The following is a 24,949-nucleotide window of genomic DNA, read 5'->3' as shown; positions in this document are numbered from 1 at the left end:
TATTAATTAGAGAAGCTTCTTTGCTAAGGATAAATCTTTTTGCTCTCTTTTGTTGAGAATTTTAAGAAGCTTGAAAAAATTTACTCATGAGAGTTAAGAAAAAACTATCTAGTTCATGAGAAACACATCAACATTTCTGTTTTCTTACTTTTTTTTTCCCACTAAGGTAAAATTTGCATCCTTGAAATGGACAGATCTTATATACCAAAGGAATCATCAGCCAAACCAACATACAGACTATTTCCATGCCTTCGGAAAATTTTCAATCAATCAATCAATCGATTAATTTCATTCCCATCAATCCTGACCTACCCTGCCATGGAAACCACTGTGCTGATTCCTCTAACTGTAGATTAGTTTCATCTATCCTGAATTTCACATAAATCAAATCATACTATATATACTCTTTCATACCTGGCTTCTTTTACCTAAATGAATGATTTAAAGTTTTATTTATATTATTGCATGTATCTGCAGTTTGTTTTTTTTTCTGCTGAGTAGTAGTCCATTTTATGAAATATTTGTTTATTCTATTGACAAACATCTGGATTGTTTCAGTTATTGGCAATTATGAATACAGTTGCTATGAACATTCTTGTACAATATTTTTATGGCTATGCTCTCTTTTGAATACATATAAGTAGAATTTCTGACTCATTTAGTAAAATTATTGGTATGCCTGAATTTGGTCTTTCATTTTGCCATTGTTTCCTTTGTGTCCATCCATTATGTGGTCCATTTTTTCTTCCTCTCCTGCCTTCTTTAAGTTAAACAGATATTTCTTAGAATTCCATTTCAATTTAACTCTATATTAAAATTTTTTTTTCTTTAGTAGTTGCTGAGCATAATGTTAACACATGTTGAAATCACTTATTGAAATTTGATCCAATTAGTTGCTAATTCCCTACTGTAACTGAAATAATAACATTTGGTCACAGTACTTACTGTTATGAAATAGTGTTAAATAATTAATGCCTGTCCTTGCTACCCAAGATACATTTTAAATCTTGTGTGTTGTTATTTGACCATGCAGAATAAAATTCAAGCAAAAATTAGTCTTAATAGAACAGTAAGTCAGTGAAAACCTAGCTGCTAAAAATATTAAACTAAATTTACCATCTAACAGGTTAAAATACTGTCTTTCAAGCTTTATGTCTTTTAAAAAATAACATTTTTTCTCTCAAAGAAAAATTTTTTTTTGCTTGCTTAAGCTGGATCAGCATATTTCATATTCCATACGGATTCAAGGAATCCATCTTCCATGATTCCTGGATCAATAAGCATTGATTCAAGCACACATGAAAACATTCAGTGTTGATGTCACTAAAGCACAAGGATGGTTACCATGGTCAGCAGGCTCCACGTTCTCATCGGCACACCCTTCATACATACATAAAGGCTCCCTTTTCCATTTCCTTCAGAAATGTCCTATGGGTTATCTCAGCTCCTGGTCCCCATACTCTGACCTCTCCCACTCACTCTTGCCATATTGCTGTCTCCTATCACACTGAGAAAACAACAAGCTCAAGAGGAATTCCCTAAACTTCTCCCTCTTGCCCATCTCCTCTCATCCACGTGGACTGACCCATCCCTGCTTGCACATATATCACTTCATTCTCAGTCATCTCTCAACTCCTTTTCTTCATGTCTTTTTTTTCTTCTCAACACCTCTAACATATAAATACACTCCTAAAACAAAACAACAGAAATCCTACTTCCCTTCTCACCAAGCTTCTTTAAATAGCAGCGTGTCCCATTTAAGTTCAATTTTCTTATTGCTCATCAACTTCTCAGATTCTCTCTGGGGACTGTGCATCTGTGGACTATAGAACTATCAGGTCAAGATCAACAAATGTCAACTTACTATTTAATTCAATGGTTACTTTTCTATTTGTTTTTCATTTGTCTTTGGCATTGTTCACTACTTGCTTCCTGAAATTTTCTTTTTGTTTTCTGTGATTCCAAATTCTTCCGATTGTCTTGCTGTGTTTGAGTTTTCCTCCCCCGCCCAGCCAACAAAATCTCAACTGCTGTGTTCCCTTATGGGCTTCCCAAGTGGTGCTAGTGGTAAAGAACCTGCCTGTCAATGCAGGTGAGCCATAACAGATGTGAACTTGATCTCTGGGTCAGGACGATACCCACAGCAACCCACTACAGTATTCTTGCCTGGAGAATCCCATGGACAGAGGAGTCGGGTGGACTGCAGTCCATGGGGTCACACAGAGTTGGACACAACTAAAGTGACGTAGCATGCATGTACATTTTCCCTCATTAGTCTTTTGCCCATTTCATTTTTACATTATTCTCCTGTGATCTCATTCACTCTGATAATTTCAACTATCATTATGTGCTGATGATGCCTAAATTTATAGTTTGCTTGTATTTCTTAAGTGAATTTCAGATTTGCATAGATTCTGTCTTTCCCTGATGACTCCAATGCTTCTTAATATTTACGAAGCATTGCCTCAGACCACCTGTTCTTGATGGAACTATATGTGGGAATCGCCTGAGGGCTTAAAAAGTATTGATGCCTGGATCCCAGATCCCGAGGCTCAGATTTAAGTGTTATGGAGAGCAGTCTGAGCCCTGGAGTTCTTAGGAGCTAGAATAATCAAATGAGAATAACCAGATGATTCTTATGTACATGAAAAGTTGAAAAATACTACTCTAAACAAAATTTTAGAAGAGAATTTCTTAATCCATAGGGGACATTCAAAATAATATTCTGAAGTGTAACAAATGTTCATTATTATGGCACTTGTACACTTTCTTATACAGTTAGTGCTATCATGAAAAGTAGTCAAACAGAGCAAAAGATAAAACCAAATGCCGTTATTTTTACAGTTTTAGAAACAGTAAGTGATAGATACTCAATAGTCTGTCAAAAGGTAATAACGGTTTCCCTTTGCTTACAAGACTGTGATCACTGCTAAAGAAAAAGATGAAAAAAAAAATAGCAAGGGAAGGTAGGAGAAAAAAGTGAAAGATAGGTGACTTTGATGATTTATGTATTAAAGTCAAAAAATAATTTGAATGATAAATGAAACACTAGATACTTGATCTGTCACTACACACTAGGTAATAAAAATATAACCTTAGAAGTAGTCTAGTGAAAGTCAGAATAATGTTCTAACATTTTATCTTTGGATAAAAGCCTTATATGTTCAGAAGTAGGAGATTAAACACAACAGATTCAGAATTTAGACAGACCACTCCATAATTCATTCAAAGTAATATTTCTGTATTAACTCTTTAAAATTAATCATTTTGCAGATCTGTACTCCAGAATTAACTTGATCACATTCTGCAAACTGCTTAATGTAGTTACTTCAGCATCCTTTTGATGAAGACCCCACCTTCCAACTCAAGAACACAGCCTTTCAGAATCCAGGTTTAGCAGACTCCCTACCAATGAGAAGAATGACAAACACAGTGCCACCTGCGTGACACACCAGTGGTCTCGAGTGCTCATACTTTAAATATCACTAGTAATTAAGAACTTACATGCAAATATGTTTTTTAAAAAGAAATGTGACTTTATCAGAAGGAAGAATCTTTAGAGGAACCAAGAGAGAATGCAGCTTTTGGTATTATTATCATAGTACCAAATCTCAGTCAACAAATTTTAAATAATAAAATCAGTCATAGGATTTTAGAGCTTGATATAATTTTAACATCTGCATTGTAGCAGAATGGCACAACTCTGTTTGCTAAATTGAGCTGAATCTGGTTGAAGATTTCACTTCTCAGTTAAGAGACTTTGCCATTGATTCAACTCGCAGACCTGTTTCAGCCCTAAATATAATTTTTTCCAGTTTGCATCTTGAAGGCATTTACATTTCTATTTAGGTGGCGAGTGGTGAGTGTCATTTGGAAGCAACTAATTAAATGCCAAATAAGGCAGTCAATAGTTGCACCAGCTAAAAACATACAGCTAGGTAATTCCTGAAAAATGTGACTCTTCTAACAAGCTTTTGCCAGAATTTGAAAACCCAAGGGAGATGTAGTTTTAAATGCTTATAACCATTATCCACAGAAATGCATATTATTTAAAGAATACATTCTAGGAACCCCTTAATAGAGAATTAAACTTGAATTTCTCAAGAAACCTAGAAGGCTGAAAGAACTTAGTTTTTGAACATAAACAAAGCATACCCCTGCAGTCTGCAGAACACATGCCAGTGTTTCAGAAAGGACTCAGTTACACAGGGGGATCAATGCATTGTGATTTTCAAAGAAAGGATAAAATGAAAAGTAAGGCATAATTACACGGCAAAAGGAAATTTCATTTCTAAATACTTATACGTATAATCAGTTGTTATCAAAGAGGAAAAAGAATTCTGGAGGTGTGAGCGAAACTCCTTAGGTTGGTGCCTCCCATGTGAAGTTTCTAAGAGGGCTGCATTACTCGGGAGCAGCCACACTGTGAGGCTGCCAGGGTCATGGAATCCACATTAGGACTAAATAGACTCACGTGGCAGCTCTGCCACGTACTAGCCAAGTAACCTCACCTTTCTGTACCTCCATTTCCTCAGCTAAAAAATGGAAATATGGGCAGCACCAGTCACAAGGATGTTGTGTGAATTAAATGAGTTAATACATGTACAGCCCTTAGAAGAGTGCTTGGAGTGTAGGAAACGATAAGTGCCTTTCCTCTTCTTTTTCTTTGATTCTCCCCCTCCTCCTCCTCCCTCTCCTCCTCCTCTTACTTCCTCCTTCTTATCTGCCTTTCACAGGGATAAGGAGCAGAAATGCTACTTAATTAGACATATATATTACTTGCAACTTAATACCATAAACATGCAAGTAGGAACATTTCAGTTGGAGACAAAACACTATCTGTATATTGGTTCCTCTGAGATTTTGTATTCAGCCATTTATAATGGCCAATTAGTGCTAACTTACTAATGGGACCTGCATTCATTAGGAATCATTCTCTTTGTCTAGATATTTTTTCAGTTTCTTTTCTCCAACTTATTTAGAGAACTGAGGATTTTCACTCAATGCCGAAGACTAATAAAACGTCTCCAATCAAACAACTTAACTGGAAATATGCAGAGGCTCTTCCTAGACCTGATCTAATTGTAGCAGGAAACACAGTGCACAAGTGATGATTTATCAAGAGTGATTTTTGTAGACTGGAACTCAGTCTGGGTCCTGTGAATGAGAAGCCCTGTTGTGTGCCTCTGGTGTCCAGCTGCTCAGAAGTATTTTATGTTTTCATATCAAAGATGAAGGAAAATCTCCTGGAAAGTGAATATATAATCAGGTCAGCTGTGGATACCACTGAGAAAATCAACTACTTTAAGTCATAGAAATATTCCAGGAAGATTCAGAGGCAAGGTAATCCAATATCTAAAGAAGGTGATGTACGTATGTGAAGGGCAGGGTATAGCAACACATGAGTACTTTGATAAATGTCACCCTCTTCTAGAACAGTACAGATCTCTAAATTAAAATGGTTTTAAGAATAGCCAATTAAATTAAAAGAAAATGTGCCGAATTTCTCTGCAATATACAGCAATTTATACAAATGTCTTAGCTTGCATTTAAAAAAAATTCTCACTAAATGTGAGAAAGCATTTAAATTAGGCATCCTTTTCCGTTATTAAATCAATCTCAAAAAAAAAGAAACAAATGTTAAGTTGGAGGAGAAGAACGATTCTGAATTCTGTTTTCAACATGTTTAATTAACTAATGAAGTTGGATTTAAATTGGCAATCCTTCCTACATTTCCATATTCCATAAAATAAAAAGCAGTGGTAGCATCTAACTTAATAAAGTTGCTATAAAAAGGAATGTGCAATCTCAAGTACTCTTTGAAAGGAACATTTATCTTAGCACTGGTCAAGTTGGTCTGCTCTAACTGCACATTTAGGAAACGTGCTTCATTAGCAAACCGAGCCATGAAGAGTTCCAGCGTGTAGACATATTAAGTCTTATTCTGATATTTTGGAAGTCTGACGTGTACCTGATTCATGTTTGTGCTGAGTAGCTCAGTCATGTCTGACTCTTTGCAACCACATGGACTGTAGCCTGCCGGGCTTCTCTGTCCTTGGAATTTTCCAGGCAAGAATATTGGAGTGGGTTGCCATTTCTTACTCCAGGGGATCTTCCTGCTCCAGGGCTTGAACCCTCATCTCTGGTGTCTCTCTGCATTGGCAAGTGTATTCCATACTATTGTGCCACCTGATGCATATCAGTGATCTAATATAATCTGAAAATCCAATAGTCAATTTTTCTAGTATGATTGAAAAAGAAAAGAAGCCCTCCATTTCAATCTTGGAATTTACTTAACTTGATTTCTCAGTGTCATAAGATAGGTTTAATGCACTGCATTAAAAAAATCTTCAGAGTTTTACTATTCCTTGCTGCATTAAACAAAACTAAGGATTTTCCTTGGGATAACTGGTAACATTCTAGAAAACTATTTCCCAAAGTGTATTCAAAACATTAAGTCAGTGAAAGCTATTTGTAAAAAAATTTTAAGACCAAATAGTGGAGAAATGCCAGATGCTAAATCTTTATCACCATCTTGAAGTTTCTTTAGAAGCTATGCTTTCTGAAAGCCAGGAACTTGTCTAAACCATTTTCACTACCATAGCTGCAAGCATATACAATCCCTTGCAATTAGCAGGCACTTGGCAGGAATAAGTAAATGAATGAATGAACGGTAAAAGCTTTAAACAGTTTTCCAGAAAGTAAATTTCTTACATTTTTTTTTCAACCAGAATATCTCATAGCTATTTGATAACGGGAATTTTTTGTTTTTTTCTATTGTTGTTGGTTAGTCGCTAAGTCATGTCTGACTCTTGTGACCCCATGGACTGTAGCCCACCAGGTGCCTCTGTCCATGAGATTTCCTAGGCAAGAATACTGAAGTGGGTTGCATTTCCTTCTCTAGTTTTTTTCCGTCAGCATTATAGAATATTTTAGTCATATTAAAGAAAAAAGAAGAGAGAATCTAGAACAATAGAACAAACACATATAACTACTACCTGTGTTAATAATTAAATATAGCAAATACAACAGAAGCTTCTGGGGACCCCTCCTCCATTCCGTTTATCTCCTTTTAACACCCTCCATCCAAAGAAGGTAACCCCAACATTAAGACTTAGGTTCACTAACAACCTGCTCTGAGAAATTTTGAATGGGGGAATTGCTATAGTCCTTTCAACACTAAGATTTCATTTCTAGCTAGTGTATATGTAGCAAATGGCCACTTGTGAAGCTATCCGCTTATTGCATTAATACAACAGTAAGTAAATAAATGAAATAAAACATTGTGATACAGAAGCAAGACAATGGAAAACTGATGTGATAATGATATATATGAAGAGGCTAAGCAACTTTTAAGTGGATTGACCTAAATATATAGATATACAGTAACCTAAGAAAAAACAGAAATATTTTTTCTTGACTTAGACTGAGTAATTTAGAAACTATTCTCTACAAATACAGAGAGAAATATACCTAACACCATATATGTTGGATACTGACTTACTCAGGTTATCACCTGGGGCTGCAAAAGTGAGACTGTGTAGAGATCAATAATACAATGAACCCACATTTACATAAAAGATGCTAAGAGGAAACCCCCTTCCTGAGCTGAATAAACAGTTACTAATACAGTTACATCTCTTTTATGAAATCCAGCATTCTATGATAGAGTTGCACATATGACCTAACATAATTTAAAAGGAAAAGAACTATTTGAAAAATTTTGGTCAATATCTTTTACAGACTTGTTTTGGTAAAGCCTTTCTTCCTCAAATTTTCAAGTACTATTGCATACTTTCCTAAATTGTCTTAGAAAACCTCTAGTTATCTGCTTATTAACTATTCTTCCTCAAGTTTCTTCTTTGCATAAAAGATAAAAACGCCTAGTAAAAGTATATTTCCATATTGCTCTATTTTCTTAATTTTAATTATAAATGATGTTGAATAGTCACTGTAGTACAAAACAAGGTTGAACCCAATACCTGTAGATAGCCACATATGCAACCAATAAACCAAGGACTACAGCAACAAGAAACAGCAAGGAACGTGGATAAATTTTCACTTTGCAATTGGTCAGTGACGTCCTGAAGTTTTATAAGCAAACACCGAGACACTACTGAGCGACTGAACTGAACTGAACTGAGATTAGAATTTCACTCCGCTATTGAAACAATTTGACATTTCAAGTCAACCATTGAATTCTTCCTGTGTTAAATACCATCAGGGAGTAAAATATGACCTCACTCTACATGTAGAAGCCCACAAGTTCTTTCTCATGCTTAAATGAATGAAATAGATTAGTATCTTAAAAATATTTATAAAAGAAAAATGTCAGTTCCTACCTCCATTATCTTTTAGATGTAGAGCTATCTTGGTATCATCTGGAAGAGAAAGTCAAAGTTACAACAAAAAAAATTTTAAGGTGCATAAATCAATTGTCTACTAATGCATTAACTGTTTAACAGGAATGGATTTTGATACTTTACTGAGTAAATTTCTAGGTCAATGAGAGTTAGTCTTACCTTATAGGATGCATAACTAAACTTCCTGAGTTTGTAAGATCAAGATTGTAAAATTTTAGTAAAGTTTTATATGACTCTTAAGAGCTATGAGAAAAGTACACTGTTATAACTTTGACTTAAAATACATTTATTTTAATTTTCTAAAATGATTTACTGTAATTAGACTCTAGAGTTCTTATTTATTTTAAAAGCCAAGATCAAGGAAATTCCAAGTTAATTGGAACAGTAAATATTTGTCAGTATTTACAAACTTAACTTCAAAAGTTAAATGCTTATTCATTGCTAATAAATATGACCAAAATAATATACAAAATATCTTGTCCTACAAAATGTAGAATGTGCTTTTAATTTTAATGGTATATTTCATTCTAAAGGGGAGGATTTGAATTACAGAAATATTTTTTCTCAGGCTATATAACAACCCCAAATAAGATGGATTAAAATATAATATTGGTTTTAAAAGCAATAAAATGCACTTAGCAGCTGTTCTTCACCTCATTTTAACACTTTATTCCAGTTAACTTTAAATATCCAATTAAATTTCAATTAAGAGCAAAAGATTCAAGTTTAATATCCTATTCAAATTAAAGCAAGGCTTATGAAAATAAATAAGACCATGTTTTCCCCTTCAGGCTTACTCTTGGCTAACTGGTCTCACATCTCTCCCTAGTGGCACCATTCAGAATAAATGACTAACAGATTTGGGCTAATATACCGTCTTTCCCCAATGAGCTGTGTGCATGCATTCATGCTGTCTAGTATTTTTGCCTTTCCAGGCAAAGGAAATGCTTCTCTAGTACAATTTCTATGTCATACGCAGTGCTTCTCTATAAGGTTATAGACCAGCATATTTTATTGACTGTATCCAGGCAAATATAAGAATTGTGTATTAGTAGAATTACCTATTATTCAGAATACAAAATAAATGGACATTTTCTATGCATTTTGCCTTCTTATCCTGTGGTTAAAATGTTAAACACAGTTATTACAAAGTTTAGCAAGAAAGGAAGGAAGGAAAGGACATGAGAGGAAGTTCTTTCTTTCTTTTCTAGGGGCTCTAGTAGCCAAGATCACCATTAAAGACTAAATCTTAATAAAAGGCATCCATACATTAAAAAAAAAAAGCACATAGTTTTACTCCAACATAATTTTGTATTTTCCCTTTTAGACATTCTTAAGAAATCCAGTTTGCTGAAGAAAAATTTTTCCCCTAGAGAACCTGTCCTGTACTTGTCAACAGTGAATTTTCCCTCCTTCAGTAACAGAGAAAAAGTGTCTCCAGGGCACCTTCTGTGGGCAGGCTGGTGGGCAGCTGGGAGGTGGCTGCTCTTCTGGTGGTCGTCAAGACCCTGAACTGTGTGGTTGTTGCGCGTATGGTGGTGCTGGTTCGAGTAGAACTTTCCACTGGCTCTGTGGGGTCACACATCTTCTCTTTTGACTAATAAGAGAAACAGAGGGGAAGACAAAGGAGGAGTTACATTTTAAAATTGTATCAAGAAGAAAAATAATAGAAGAAACAAAAAAAATAAAAGGAAGCTGGGCTGTAAAGCACAGAGGCCTCTCAAATCAAGATGAGGAATACTTTTTGTACAGGACTACAGTTATAGATTTTACTGACTTTATATATATATATATATTTAAAATTGGATGTTAGAAAGCATTTCCATGTTTAGATATTTGGATTCCGTCATTTCTGCATTTAACTTTTCATATTACTGTTGATCTTAACCTAAACTTTATATCAGTATATTTTTAAAAGACATGATGTGAAACAGACTAGAAGAAAAATGTATATAAAGAGAAGGTTTAAGATATGGTTAAGTGTGTGAAGAAAGAATGTATTCCATTCACATCAAATTGCTAATGCTAAATTTGAAAAATGTAACTGCTCTATACTACTTCACTGTTTCAAAAATAAGTTCCCACAGGTTGAATGGATATTTAAGATTAAAATTTTGCCTTCCTTTATGAAATATTCAGAGCCACCTACACAAAGGATTGAACAGCACTCAGGCAATCACTTAGAATATTTTCTCCCTAGCAGAGCTATACGAGGACAAGGTGCATATTGTAGTTTTCATTTATAGCCCTCAAGAATAAACAATATGACATTTATCAGTAACGATTTCCAACATGCAAATTTTTATGGTTTAGAAGTTGGTATTTCTCCCTACCTCTTTGTGCTTCATCCCTCTGGTGGGCCTTGACTATTAATAGAAGATAACTACATACATATGGATGGTACTTATCCCACAACTGAAAATTTTTCTTAAATAAATACCTTTTTTAAAGTTCTCTTGTCATTAGAAACATCCAGTGCACTGTATTGCTGGTTCAGGAAGAACATCCAATATGGTTTCCTTGTCATTAGTTAGATATGATCCAGCTTACTCTCTCCAACATCCTGGCAGCCCATTCAATCCCGCAGACTTTTGTTCCTGCATCTTCTCTGCCTCAGTAATCTCATGATCTCCTCCTTGACTCCACTTTAGTTATCATCCCCACACCCTGGACCTTCTCTGCAGCTGGGGATGCTTTAGTTCTGAAATCACACCTTCAGTTATCCTTTTTCCTGTCTATTCATGTAGCTGTTCTTGAACGTAGCTACTCACATTCTTCTTATCCTGTGATTCTGTAGAAAACCCAAGCACAATGATGCTCTCCCCTTAGTCTTGTTTATTCCCCATTAGTTCAACCTCTCTGCTCAATATCTTTAAGCATCTAGCCCTGTTTTTTTTGTGTGTATTTTGTTTTCAACATCACCTTCTTAGAAAATCAGCAGTACCAAATACAGTAAACACTCTGCCTTTCCTTGCCTGCGCCAAAGCTCAGAGACAGAGAAAGAGAGAGAGAGAGAGAGCACGCGAGCTGGAGAACAACCACACATCCTCCCACTGGGAGCTCCACAAACTCACCTCCAGCATCCCCAGCAAGGGCTCCTGTGCTGCCTGGCAATACTGCCCAGCTTTGCTGACCTCCTCTCTCATTCCCCTCAGCATCAATTTCAAACCCTCTCCACTCTACTTAGAACTGCCATTCCATAATGTGTCTCCCAATTTTGCCCTTTGCCTCACTTTTTATATCTTTGATAAGTAAGTCATTAGCAAAATTTTTAAAAATTTATTTACAGATCAGCATCTCTACTTGATGTACTGATCTGTCCTTCTTCCTCCTGTTGGGATGGACAGGTCCACTGTTAAAGCTGTTCCTTCAGCGTCTGCTCTGGCCTACCCCAGGCTACCTTCTCAGGGATTGTGAACCTGCTCATTTGACACCCTCCCTTCTCTTCAGTATTTAATCTTAATTCCCTCTTGCCTTGTTATCATCAGCACTTAACCATACTCAAGCACATCCCAGCTTATTTTAAAACCTCCATCTTCCCTCTTCTCCACATGCATCCTGGGATCATCCTGCTTTTCCTTCCATTCACAGTTGGAATTCAAGACAGATGGACCAGCCTTGGGCTTTGCAGATGCCCACAAGTTTGTTTTTGTTCAGCACAACTTAACTGAAACTTCTCATACTGATGTTTCTAAATATCTCCTTATTTACCACACCTTCCATGTACACTCAATATTTCATTAGCATTTGGCACTGTCTGTCCATTTTCCAACCTTAGAGTCTGTGACACACACTCATCAATTTTCTGACACATGTCTAACAACTGCTTCTCCATTTCTTTCTTTGTTTTAAGGGTTGGTAGTTCTTATGAATCTTTCCTGACCTGTCTTTTCTCTATAGTCATGGTCACTAATAATCTCCTCCATACCTATGACTTTGATTAACATCTTTATGTTAATTATGCATAAATGTCTATCTCCAGTCCACATTTTTCTCTTGAATTTTAGGCCCAAGTATTCATCTATTGAATTATATGAATGTGGATGTCACAGACTTCTCAAGCTCAGTAAGTCTAAGATGGAATTTGTCACACATTTTTCTTCCCCTGTGGTTCTATTTACACACACACACACACACACACACACACACACACACACATTTGTATATCAGTATCCTTAATCACCCTAATGGTTAAGCTAAAATCCTGACCTTTGTTTTGCTCATAGCAGTAAAGGCAGACTACAGCTCCTGAATGGTCCTCCTGCCACAATACAAGTGGATTCTGGATAAAACAAGAATTTTGACGCATTATGAGGATTTTCAAGAAGTAGAGAAAAATCTCTGAAGGGGCCTTTCTTTTGTCTCTACCACCAAAACAAAATAAAGCAAAACCTGTGTGCTATAAAGACAGCAGGAGCAATATACATTAGGTAAAATAAAAGTGCAGGGTTTGCGCTGAAGGTAAAAATGCCAAAAACTAATTATGCTCCAAGGAGATCAGCTTGGTACCAGCAGTAGATGGGGGAGATTAATCCAAACCTTTCCTCCCCATAGTAATGCAGGAACAGATGGCACCCCCTGAAGCCCTCAGGTTTCCATCATCAAAACCTCTTTAGTGGAAAACATCACCTACCCACATCCTAGAAATTCCCATGGAATAAGATCAAACAAATGCACTGCTAATTAAAGGACACAAAAGGAAACACAAAGAGAAAAAGAGTCGTCTGACAAAGACCCAGCAAAAACAGAGAACAACATAACCAGACTAGCGAAAAACTTCTCGATCCCAGATTGGGATCATCCAGTGTGAAACATATAAAAATTATACATGAAATATTTAAATAAATAAATAGGAAAATTTAAAAATATACTAGTAAACAGGCTATAAAAATGACATGGCAGATTGAATAAAGATTGACACTAAAAAATGAAAAATACCATTGTTGAAATTACTACCTCAATGGATAGGTTAAAGAGCAGATTGAACGAGAGGAAGAGAGAATTAATAAACTGACAAACAGATCTGAAAAAAATCCCCTGGGATTCAGCACAGAGAAATAAGAAAATAGATGATATAAAAGAGAGGTTATGCAAGGAAGTGATGAGCAGGTCCAGCCTACCTCCAAAGAGCCCAGAAGGTAAAGATGAAGAGAATGGAGAGAGTCTGACTGAATTTATCACATACTCAGAATTTTTATCATAATCTTCTCTGCTGTAAATATCTTTGTCACATGCATTTTTGCTGAAAATACTCTTGCCACATAACTAATTGGCTGTAACGCAATTTTGCTGTAAAAGATAAAATATCTGGCTGGTTGTTTGGTTGGATATACACAGTACAGAAATCATGACAGATGATGATCATTTGCCCAAGTTGGTTTCTTCTTCTGAAACACAAGACGTGGCAGGAAAGAGGCCAAGGACCTTGAAGGCACAGAGGTGAATCTGCGTTTCCCATAGAACTTTGTAATGTCTATTGAAGGCATGTGACAAAATGCCAAGAACAAACAGCAGTGCAGAGGCTTTTATGACACAATAGAAAGCTCAGGTACAAACATGCATCCTAGCATTTGGAATTGATACCTCTCTTGAAGAAGGAAGAAATTGTGCTGAAAATAACACTGGGATGTTGAACAGGCAGACAAATTAGTAGCAAAAAACATGTGTAATACTATGCACAAAAGACTTGGAAGGCAAGTGCTTAGGTTCAACCCACAGAATAAAGTCACTTACTTGCAAAGTATTGTCGTGGGTCTCCACACACATTAAATGTATTCAGATACTTTGTATTTCTCAATAAAATCATTTTAATTTTGTTATTCACTTTCATGTTTCATTATATCCTTTCTAATGTCCCTCTTTTATTTTTCCTTATTGTATCTTTAGTGGCAAAATTATGACCTCATGGCCGTTTACTTGGCAAAAATGTTTGTGGCCAAAATGTTTATGGTAAAGAAGCTTATGGTGAAAATACCTAGAACCAATTTATCCAACTTGATAACCAATCAATTAGAAAACACACATCCTTCTCGAGCACATGTAGATCTTTGTTACAAATGACTCATTGATTATTCCATTAAAAGCTCCAACTAATTTTAAAGAATCAGTGTCATATAAAATGTGCTGTCTGGCAATTCAATTAGGTAAGAAGTCAATACTGAAAAGATGAAATTTAAAATTGCCATAATTTGGAAATGCAGTATAATTCATAGTTCAATGTAACTTCAGTAAAAATGAGGGCCTTCCCTGGTGGCTCAGTGGTAAAGAATCTGCCTGCTAAGCAGGAGACGTGGGTTCAATCTCTGGGTTGGGAAGATCCCCTGGAGAAGGAGATGGCCTTCCTGCCTTGGAAATCCCATGGACAGAGGAGCCTGGCGAGTTATAGTCCGTGGGGTCACAAAGAGTTGAATACAACTGAGCAACAGAGTTTCAGAAAAATATTGACAAGATTGACTGATTTTAAAATTTATATGAAGAACAGAAGTTCAAAAGTTGTCAAAACACCTGAGAAGATGAAAAAGTAAAGTTTGTTCTATAGCTAGTGATATTTCTTATAGAACTACAGTAATTAAGACAGGGTAATATACAATGTATTCATTCTTCCAAAAAGTCATTTGGATCATATCATCCCCTTAATTAAAACCCTCCAGATAGCTTTGTCCTGTCTTTAACATGAGGCTCAAACTGCTTCAGCGTTACTGGGCCCTGTTCACCTCACCAGTGTTACCTCTCACCACTCTTATCTTCAGTTACCCCTCAGAGGTCATTAAATATCACCTCCTCAAACAAACGCTCCCTTATCCTACTGAACAAGACCATGCACCTCTTGGCTGGGGTCATTCTCTAAGTGTGGTTCTTTGTTGAGTGTGTGTTTCCCCTGCTACACACATTTCTCACACTTACATTAGCAGTACTTAGAACAGTAAATAGTACATTCTTATATTACGATCTGCACTTATTGAATAAATTCATCTCACAAGATCAGAAGGAAAATTTAACCCTAGTTTTAAGCACAGAAAATAGACTGGAGTTGGTGACCCTGTTCACTTACCTGTAACAGAAGTCTAGGATTGCTCACAATAGAGCTAGTAATGTTGACAATTTAGTTATGGAATAAAAAGGAAACACTGGATATTATAGAATGTGCTAGAGTCTGAGCTTCTTGGGAAGAGGGAATAATGAAAAAAAAAAAATTAGTGCTTAGCACAGACCATAGGACATGGTGAATTCCCCACACATATATTTAGGAGGGCTTAGAATGTGGTGGAGTCTTCTCAATAGCTTGTTTCATACTGGGCCCACACTGAAGCAAGAAAATTACGATGTCTTAATTATACTTTTGATATCCAATTTCAACATTTTTAATTTAGGTAACTGTGATTACCTGAAAGAAATATCAACCTTAAAACACAACAATGACTCTCAAGTATCATTGTTAAATAAGCGAAATGAAATACTGTTGATAAATCAGTATACATTATTGTAATTCACCACCCCCTCAACCAAGTGTCAAAAAGTTGATTAAAGGTACATTGGCAGTAAGTTCAAGAATATCCTGAAAAATGCATTTCTCAAGATATTTATGAGACATCATAAATAAAAACTTAATTAAAAAAGGCTTTAGTAACCAGGATTCCCTAATAGTTTTAAAAACAGCTCTTTGACATGATATCACTGAATGAGAGAACTTGTAGAACTGTTAATGGTTTTTGTTAGAAATATATACTCTAAAACTTAACAAAGGGAGAAGGAACAAATACTACTTTTTTCTGTGAACTTTATGGGATATTTTTATGTGACCCTGAACTCACAGTGCAAATATAATTCACTAAAAAACTTTTAAACACATTAGAATCCCTTCTGCAATTTTATTTACTTGCCTAAATCACTTCTTTGTATCACTGTATCCATGATATTTGCCTGAGACTTACTGTGTCCATGTTAGACCACATCTATCTTCTTCTATTATGCTGATTTACTGCAATCAATCTTTTCCTCCATACCACTGATTTCATTATTTGAGTGAAAAAGATGAAAAAAAAAAAAAAAGATCTCAAAAAAGCAGCAAATATTTAAGAGAGCTGCCTTTTGATCAAAGAGATTGAAATCCTGGTTCTACGATTCCTGAGTCACATATCTAACTCTGGTTTCTTTCTTTCCACCCCTACCTCAACATCACCCTTCATCCTTTCCTCTTCCCCTCTTGGTACCATGGAGGCAATAAAAGCTCTGATCTCATAGGATGGGTATGAGAATAAATTGAGATAATACATGTAGAGTTAAACCCAACATCTGGTACATATAAGGGCTCAATGACTGCTGGCTCTTTTTATTAAATTAGACCCCGTTTCATTAAGTTGCAGCAATGATATACGTCAGCTTGGTCTTAGCAATCTCATCGTAATAAAGCACACCTGTACCTCTTCAGGGCATCCACTGTCCACCCAGTCCTGCCGATGGCGATCAAATCCACTGGAACATCTTCAGAGACAGCCATGTTGTAGATCAGAAAAGAAAGTATGGGGTACAGAGTGGAGGTAGAAATTAAAAGAGAAACACTGGTAAGTAGTTAATTTTCAAATGTGCACAACAAAAACTTTCTTCTATAGAACTGTTAGCTGGAGCAGTGGATGAGCATTTACAGAGTTCTGTGTAACCACCCATGCACACCTTAGGTAATGATGCCGTTATGTTTGCACGTGACAACAGATCACTCTACTGAGGTTCACACACAATACAGAGATCCCCATACAAAGGCGAGACAGTAGCCATTCTATGGAGCTGGTTTTTCTTTTCCTCATATGTATATATTTTTTCACCATTACTACAAACAGATACAAATTTTTTTGCAGGCATTTTTCAGGATTTCAGATCTGGTTTGTTTTACTTACATTTTAAAACTTAAGATCCACAGTCACAAAAACTCTTTCCCTATGGTATAGTAAAAGGTTAGTAAGTCAGGTCTGGGATGTTCAAACCTACACATTCCAAAGAGAGAACTGGCCCTTGTCCGGGGAGATCACATCTAAGGCTTTGGAATATCCTGCCTGATAAAAGTGTCTTTGTATATCTTGGGTCTCGGGCTATGCTAGATAGTTCACACCAAAAACATGATTTACAGTGCATGTCTGTGTTTATTTGCTTGGAGCCCTGGGCCACGCTGTATCAGTTTGACCCTTGGGGGGCTGGAAAATAGAGATAAAGTTGGTCATGGAAAATTTCATATCTATATGATGGCCCTCAGTAAAAACTCTGGACACAAAGACTTGGATGAGTTTCCTTGAGTGGCAATACTTGGTGTGTGTTTTCACAAACAGTTGCTGGAAGAATTAAGTGTAGACTCCACTGAGGGGAAAGACTGGAAGCTGTGCCTTGTCACTCTTGGATTCCCCATGTTCCTTCCCATTGCTGATTTCAATCTGTGTCCTTTTGTTGTAATAAACAGCAACCTGGAGCACAACTTTTTCTCCTTTCTGTCCATTCTTTTAGTGAATCAGTGAAGCTGAGTGTGTTCCTGTGGATTCCTGCCTACATAATTCCATGATTAAGTCATGTCTAAGAGGTCAGATTCACAAGGAACTCTACTTCGTGCTCTGTGGTGACCTAAATGGGAAGGAAATCCAAAGAAGAGAGGATATATGTATATGCATAGCTGATTCACTTTGCTGTACAGCAGAAACTAACAGAACATTGTAAAGAAACTGTACTCCAATAAAAGTTAAGTAAAATAATAAAAATAAAAGGTCAAATTAAGCAAGCACTGGGTTGATGAGATTTTGCTCACTCCCACTTTCTTTCTTCTTCTTTTTTAAAAGTTTTTGACTGGGCTGTGTGGATGCGGGATCTTAGCTCTCCAACCAGGGATTGAACTCACAACCCTTGCATTGGAAGCATGGAGTCTTAACCACTGGACCACCAGGGAAGTCCTCCACTCTCTTTCTTGGTTGAAATAATTTCTGCTCTCCCTACAGAAAATCCAACTACAGTTCATTCACTTTTCAAGACTCAGAAATTACTACCCAGAGCCCATTAAGATAAAGCCTCATCATTGGTGTGCTCACATGTTACCTTACTATTTAACATTTCTCATTTATATAAAATTTCATGGCCTTATGTCTTATTTGGGCTTCCCTTGTGGCTCAGCTGGTAAAGATTCTGCCTGTAATGTGGGAGACCTGGGTTCAATCCCTGGTTGGGAGATCCCCTGGAGAAGGGAAAGGCTACCCACTCCAGTATATTGGCCTGGAGAATTCCATGGACTATACAGTCCACGGGGACGCAGAGAGTCAGATACCACTTATTTACCAAACGTGATTGTGAATACTTTAAAGTTAGGACCAGTGTTATATCTGAGCATTCCTAGTATATCTGAAACATGATTTTTTTTCCATATATTTACCTATGAAAAGTTAAGTGTCTGCTGTTACCCCGTTTGTTTATTCTATATGCTGAGCACATCATAAAAAATGCCAGGCTAGATGAGTTATAAGCTGGAATCAAGATAGGTGGGAGAAACACCTACAAACTCAGATAATGCAGATGACACCAATCTAATGGCAGAAAGCAAAGAGGAACTAAAGAGCCTCTTGATGAGGGTGAAAGAGGAGAGTGAAAGAGCTGGCTTAAAACTAAATATTAAAAATCTAGGATCATAGCATGTGACCCATTATTTCATGGCAAAAAGAAGGGGAAAAGGTGGAAGTAGTGAAAGATTTCCTTTTCTTGGGCTCTAAAATCACTGTGGATGGTGACTGCAGCTATGAAATCAGAAGATGACTGTTTCTTGGCAGGAAAGCTATGACAAACCTAGACAGTGTATTGAAAAGCAGAGATATTACTCTGCCAACAAAGGTCCATATAGTCAAGGCTATGGTCTTTCCAGGGGTCACATACTGTTGTGAGAGCTGAACCACAAAGAAGGCAGAGCACCAAAGAATTGATGCCTTCAAACTGTGGTGCGAGAGAAGACTCCTGAAAGTCCCTTGGATAGCAAGGAGATCAAACAGTCAATCTTAAAGAAAATCAACCCTGAATACTCGTTGGAAGGAACGATGCTGAAGCTCCAGTGTTTTGGTTATCTGATGAGGACAGCTGACTCATTGGAAGAGTCTTCGATGCTAGGAAAGATTGAGGGCAGACGGAGAAGAGGTTGTCAGAGGATGAAATGGCTGGATGGCATTACCGATGCAATGGATGTGAACTTTGATGCAATGGACATGAACTTTGGGAGATAGTGAGGGACAGGGAGGTCTGGCATGCTGCAGTCCATGGGGTTGCAGAGTCAGATACAACTGGGTGACTGAACAAGTATATCTGACACATGATTTATTTTTCAAATATTTATGAGTCTATGAAAAGCAAAGATTTACATTGATCCTGAATTTTAATATATAAACATATAAGCTTAATACATTATAAATATAAATCCATATTAATAATCTAAATAGATATTTATGCATTTTTCAAAATAAATGGAGGCTTTTTGTCTTCTATTCTTACAGGCTGTTCAATTTTAGTCTCATGTTTTCTTACACTGTTACTTCACAACTTCTTTTTTCACTTGTTTTGCAATAAGTCCACATGATTTTTTCCTAAGAATCCTTGCCAGAGATCATGTACCATAGCATGAATGAGCACAATTTAATTCAAGTGGAATGTGAAAACAGCTCGACTGTCAACAGCAAAGATCATATCTATCATTCTGCTTGGACATGATCCATTAGAGCTCAGCTATTTTATACCTACCATCTGTGCTGAACAAGCTCAAGTGTGAAATAAACATCAGTGTGTGATCTAGCATCCTGAGTTCAGAATCTCCAGTTGGTCAAGGCCATCCCTGGTTACCCAAAGAGATTCTGATGTTTAGAGTCCAATTCCAGATGAATCAGATGGTTGTTGCCTCTTCTTTTCCTCCCCTTTCAAGTTTGTTTAAATATTGAAAAGTATACTGATATTCTCTTTTGCAAGATGGGAATCTATCAAATTTCTACAGAGAATATATTTTGGGAATCATCTGACAAGTAATTAAACATGACAGATAATTTTAAAATGCAGTTTGTCTTTACTTACTCCATTCTAGATGTACTCAAAGCCAGTGGGAAATAGTAACTTTTACATTATATTGTAAAAAGACAGTACCAAATCTTAAATTTATGAGTCAATTTTATCTTAAGTAATTGGTCCCTTAAAATATTACATTAATCCCAGGGAAAAGTATAGAAACACTGCAATTTGCCTGAGTTATTAAATACTCTCTCAATTATTGTGTGTGAAATTAGGTTCTACTGAAAATATGTAATTCAATTAAGTAATTCATTCATTTACTTATTCACAATTGATTACCTATTAGTTGATCCACAGCTTACTAACTGCCAGGGTGGGAAGGATTGACAACGGACAAACACAAATAAAATTTGGTTTGAAAAATTCATACATTTTTGTACCTTATGATGCCTTTACAAATTAACAAAACAGGACTTTGCCTTTTCATAATTTAATTTTAAAACCTAGTCATTTAAACAGAATCAAAACCCAATTATAAACAAGAAGATGTGTCTGTGTGTGTGCTGTACCAATCATTAAGAAAAGCTATCTTTCTATTATTTCAAAATTCTAAATAATGAGCCTGATTCTGGGAAAGATTGAAGGCAGGAGGAGAAGGGGTGACGATGATGAGATGGTTGGATGGCATCATCCATTCAATGGACATGAGTTTGAGGAAACCCCGGGAGATGGTGAAGGACAGGGAAGCCTGGTGTGCTGCAGTCCATGGGGTCTGACATGACTGAGCGAACAACAACAAATAAGTAAAAAAATCACTTCTGAAAACACCATCCTCCCTCCACTGAGCTGCTGTGTTGTTTCTCTAAAGCATCACAACATTAACCACATTGTGCTCTAGCAGGTTGTTTTCCAGAGTTCTCAGAGAGGCTCTCCTGACCTGGAATCACCTGGTGTTCCTGCTGAAATGCAGATTCCTGGATCTGAGTAAGATTCTCCTACAACTTAGGTCCAGCAATTTCATTAGAAACAGGCGTTCCTGGTGACTCTCACCACATTGAAGTGGGAAACCCACTGACTTCCCATATGATGTCTACACAATAGGCCTCTTTCTGCTCCACCAGCCCATCTCCTGTGCTTATTACCCCTCTCTGATTGTGTTTCTCTCTTTTTTGAGTCTCTGCCTTTGAACATGCCATTACGTTTGTCTGGAGTACCTTCCTTATCTCTAATTAGTAAACCAAATATAATGCAAGACTTATCTCCTCCCAGAAGCACCTCCTTTTCCTCTTACCCAGAAGAGATAGCACCCTGTTTTCAATGTCCCTCAACACCAGTGCTAAGGTTTATTATTCCACTACAATTGGTTGTTTTCAAGCTTCTCATACGCATAAGACTTTGCAGGGGAACATAATTCAGATGAAAAGTTTAGGGTCAAACTGCTTGAGTTAGAAGTCTGGTTTGGCCACCAAATAGGTATGTGGTCTTAGGCAAGCTATTTTTCTTATTTAAACTGGTTTCCTCATCTGTAAAATGATGGAGGGGGATTAGGTAAGAACTAAAAGTAGAGTGTTTGGTACACAGTCAACATTTAGTAAATGCCAGCTGTTTTTAACACCTAAGTAAAGTCTTTGTAGTATGTACGTAACAAGGTTAAGAACTCTTGAAAATGAGTGTGTGAGATTTTCACTATAAAGATAGAAGTTAGAAAATGTATAGAAATAAATGCTGTGTACCATGGTAATATGAAATGTGTTTTATACTTAAAAGTTCTTTATTACCACATTTGGAAATTAATATTACAGAATCTTATGAGAGAAAAATCTGAATTGCTCTCAAATATAGAGCACATATTTATTCAATATTTATAAATAGAAATTATATGGTTTTGCAAATATTCCTTAAAAAATGATTTCAACAGTCTGAGTTCCTAACTACAAAAGATTTCCAATGGTTTTATTTTCAAGCTATTACCTTCTTCTCACTATTACCTAATACCAAAGCAGATTGTTGGAGAGTGACACTTCAAGTTAAATGTACTATTTTCCACTCAGCTTCAATGGGATGTTGATTTCAAAGCCCCCAGGAACTGTGTTAAGTGAACCCCATTTAATAAGGCAGCCAAGAAAGGAAACAATATTCTCCTAATTTGCAGCATCTATTCAATCGTGAGATTAAAGAGTAAATCTCATCACATCTCTAACTGATCTCAGTTTGTGGAAAGGGCTTCACAAATACAACTTATTTTGCAAAGGTAGTATGTTCAGATAAAGAACACAGAGTAAATGTTAAAATACATACATAAGGATTAAAAATGAAGTCCATATCTTTCTACACAATTGAACATGTGTCATTTCACCAGGAAGATGAAACCAGTACAAAAGAAAATTCTGGAGAAAACCTTCACAGATCCCTGAGACCCAGTTAGGAATTAGTTTGGAGATTAGGAGTCAGATTAAGAGTTTAGGGGAAAAAAAAAACAAAAAAACAGGGCACTAAATATTTTAGGCTTTGCAGACTACACACTTTCTGTCCTATTTATTAATACTTACCTCTGTGACAACTGAAAAAGCAAGAGAGTTTCAGAAAAGCATCTATTTCTGCCTTACGACTACGCCAAAGCCTTTGACTGTGTGGATCACAACAAACTAGAAAATTCTTCAAGAGATGGTAATACTAACCACCTGACCTGCCTCTTGAAAAATCTGTATGCAGGTCAGGAAGAAACAGTTAAAACTGGACATGGAACAACAGACTGGTTCCAAATAGGGAAGGAGTACGTCAAGGCTGTATATTGTCACCTTGATTATTTAACTTATATGCAGAATACATAATGAGAAACGCTGGGGTGGATGAAGCATAACCTCAGATATGAAGGTGATACCACCCTTATGGCAGAAAGTGAAGAGGAACTAAAAAGCCTCTGGATGAAAGTGAAAGAGGAGAGTAAAAAGTTGGCTTAAAGCTCAACATTCAGAAAACTAAGATCATGGCATCTGGTTCCATCACTTCCTGGCAAATAGATGGGGAGACAGTGGAAACAGTGACAGACTTTATTTTGTTGGGCTCCAAAATCACTGCAGATGGTGGTTGCAGCCATGAAATTAAAAGATGCTTACTCCTTGGAAGAAAAGCTATGACCAACCTAGACAGCATATTAAAAGCAGAGACATTACTTTGCCAACAAAAGTCTGTCTAGTCAAGGCTATAGTTTTTCCAGTAATCATGTATGGATGTGAGAGTTGGACAATAAAGAGAGCTGAGTATCGAACAACTGATGCTTTTGAACTGTGGTGTTGGGGAAGACTCTTTAGAGTCCCTTGGACTGCAAGGAGTTTCAACCAGTCCATCCTAAAGGAAATCAGTCTTGAATATTCACTGGAAGGACAGATGTTGAAGCTGAAACTCCAATACTTTGGCCACCTGATGCAAAGAACTGATTCATTTGAAAAGACCTAATGCTGGGAAAGATTCAAGGCAGGAGGGGAAGGGGATGACAGAGGAAGAGATGGCTGGATGGCATCACCAACTCAATGGACATGAGTTTGAGTGAGCTCCGGGTGTTGGTGATGGACAGGGTGGCCTCGCGTGCTGTGGTCCATGGGGTCGCAAAGAGTCGGACATGACTGAGCTGAACCTCTGCGATTGTAGCTCAAAAACAGCCACATACAAATGCATAAAGAAATGGGTGTGGCTGTGTTTCAATAAAACTTTATTTACAAAGCCAGGAAGTGGGTCCAATTTGGTCCACTTGCTGCAGTTTCCTGATCTGTTATCTAAAAATAAAGATCTTTCAAAATTCTGAAGACTAGAATACCTCATTAAAGTGTCTAATTATTTAAATGGTCCTTGAGGCTCAGGTATATTTACTGGCATAGTATATTAATGGGAAAATCAATTGTACATTTGTTACGTTTTCTTGCCGTAGTTGGCAAAAGTGTGATAAATGATCCTCTGGCATTAAAGAGATGGAAAATACTTTTTAAAAAAGTGTTTTAGATGAGAAACAAGTATAATGATAAACAGCTGTGACAAAAACTAACTCATAACACATTTTGTTATGAGTATGGAGCTGTAAGATATGGGAAAATGATTTTGTTTTGAAATACTGAAAAAATTTCACTGGAAAGGTAGGTCATAAAATTTAAAATGTTGAGTACAATAATCATTATTGTCAATAAAAAGTTAGTAAAAAAATCATATCTCATTTCCCATATGGGGTATGTTTGTTCCTAATAGGCTTCAGGCATGAGATGGATGATTTAATTTCTAAAAGCATTTCTCCTAAAATCAAGAAACTTGAGCTTAAAGTTTTTCAGAATCTTCATACCTGAACTACTCATTACATAGAGCTCTGGGAATGATAGATGAATTTGAGTACACAGTAATCTGTTGGGGAGACAACACTATAGGCAAATTATGAAATTTTACATCATTATAATATCCAAGGATATGGAGCATGTTGCCTTCTAACAAAAGCTCTTGATATTAGTTGTAGCCCAGGATTGTAAGCCAATGCCATTAAGAATAGTTATCTGCAGAACACGGGAACTTTGCAAGTGAAGATGAGTTTCAGATGGAAAATT

At 36.6% G+C, this 24,949-nt stretch overlaps 1 protein-coding gene across 3 annotated transcripts in view; it reads right to left on the bottom strand.

Moving 5' to 3' along the window:
* PLXDC2 (plexin domain containing 2) overlaps nucleotides 1-24,949 on the bottom strand; it is a 449,542-nt gene that overhangs the window by 48,520 nt on the left and 376,073 nt on the right. For 2 of the 3 annotated variants that reach the window (XM_052650669.1, XM_052650668.1), the window contains exons 10-12: nucleotides 16,778-16,844; nucleotides 9,810-9,960; nucleotides 8,343-8,381 (exon numbers count right to left, since the gene is read on the bottom strand). In XM_052650669.1, the coding sequence (XP_052506629.1) occupies nucleotides 8,343-8,381; nucleotides 9,810-9,960; nucleotides 16,778-16,844 (257 nt within the window). The remainder of the gene's footprint in view (nucleotides 1-8,342; nucleotides 8,382-9,809; nucleotides 9,961-16,777; nucleotides 16,845-24,949) is intronic. The other variant, XM_052650670.1, reaches the window with a different exon arrangement.

Source organism: Budorcas taxicolor, chromosome 13 (assembly GCF_023091745.1).
Source record: "Budorcas taxicolor isolate Tak-1 chromosome 13, Takin1.1, whole genome shotgun sequence".
In the NCBI taxonomy this organism is placed as follows: Eukaryota; Metazoa; Chordata; class Mammalia; order Artiodactyla; family Bovidae; genus Budorcas; species Budorcas taxicolor.
Note: the sequence above shows the minus strand (reverse complement) of the source record. Positions and strands in the feature narration are given on the sequence as shown.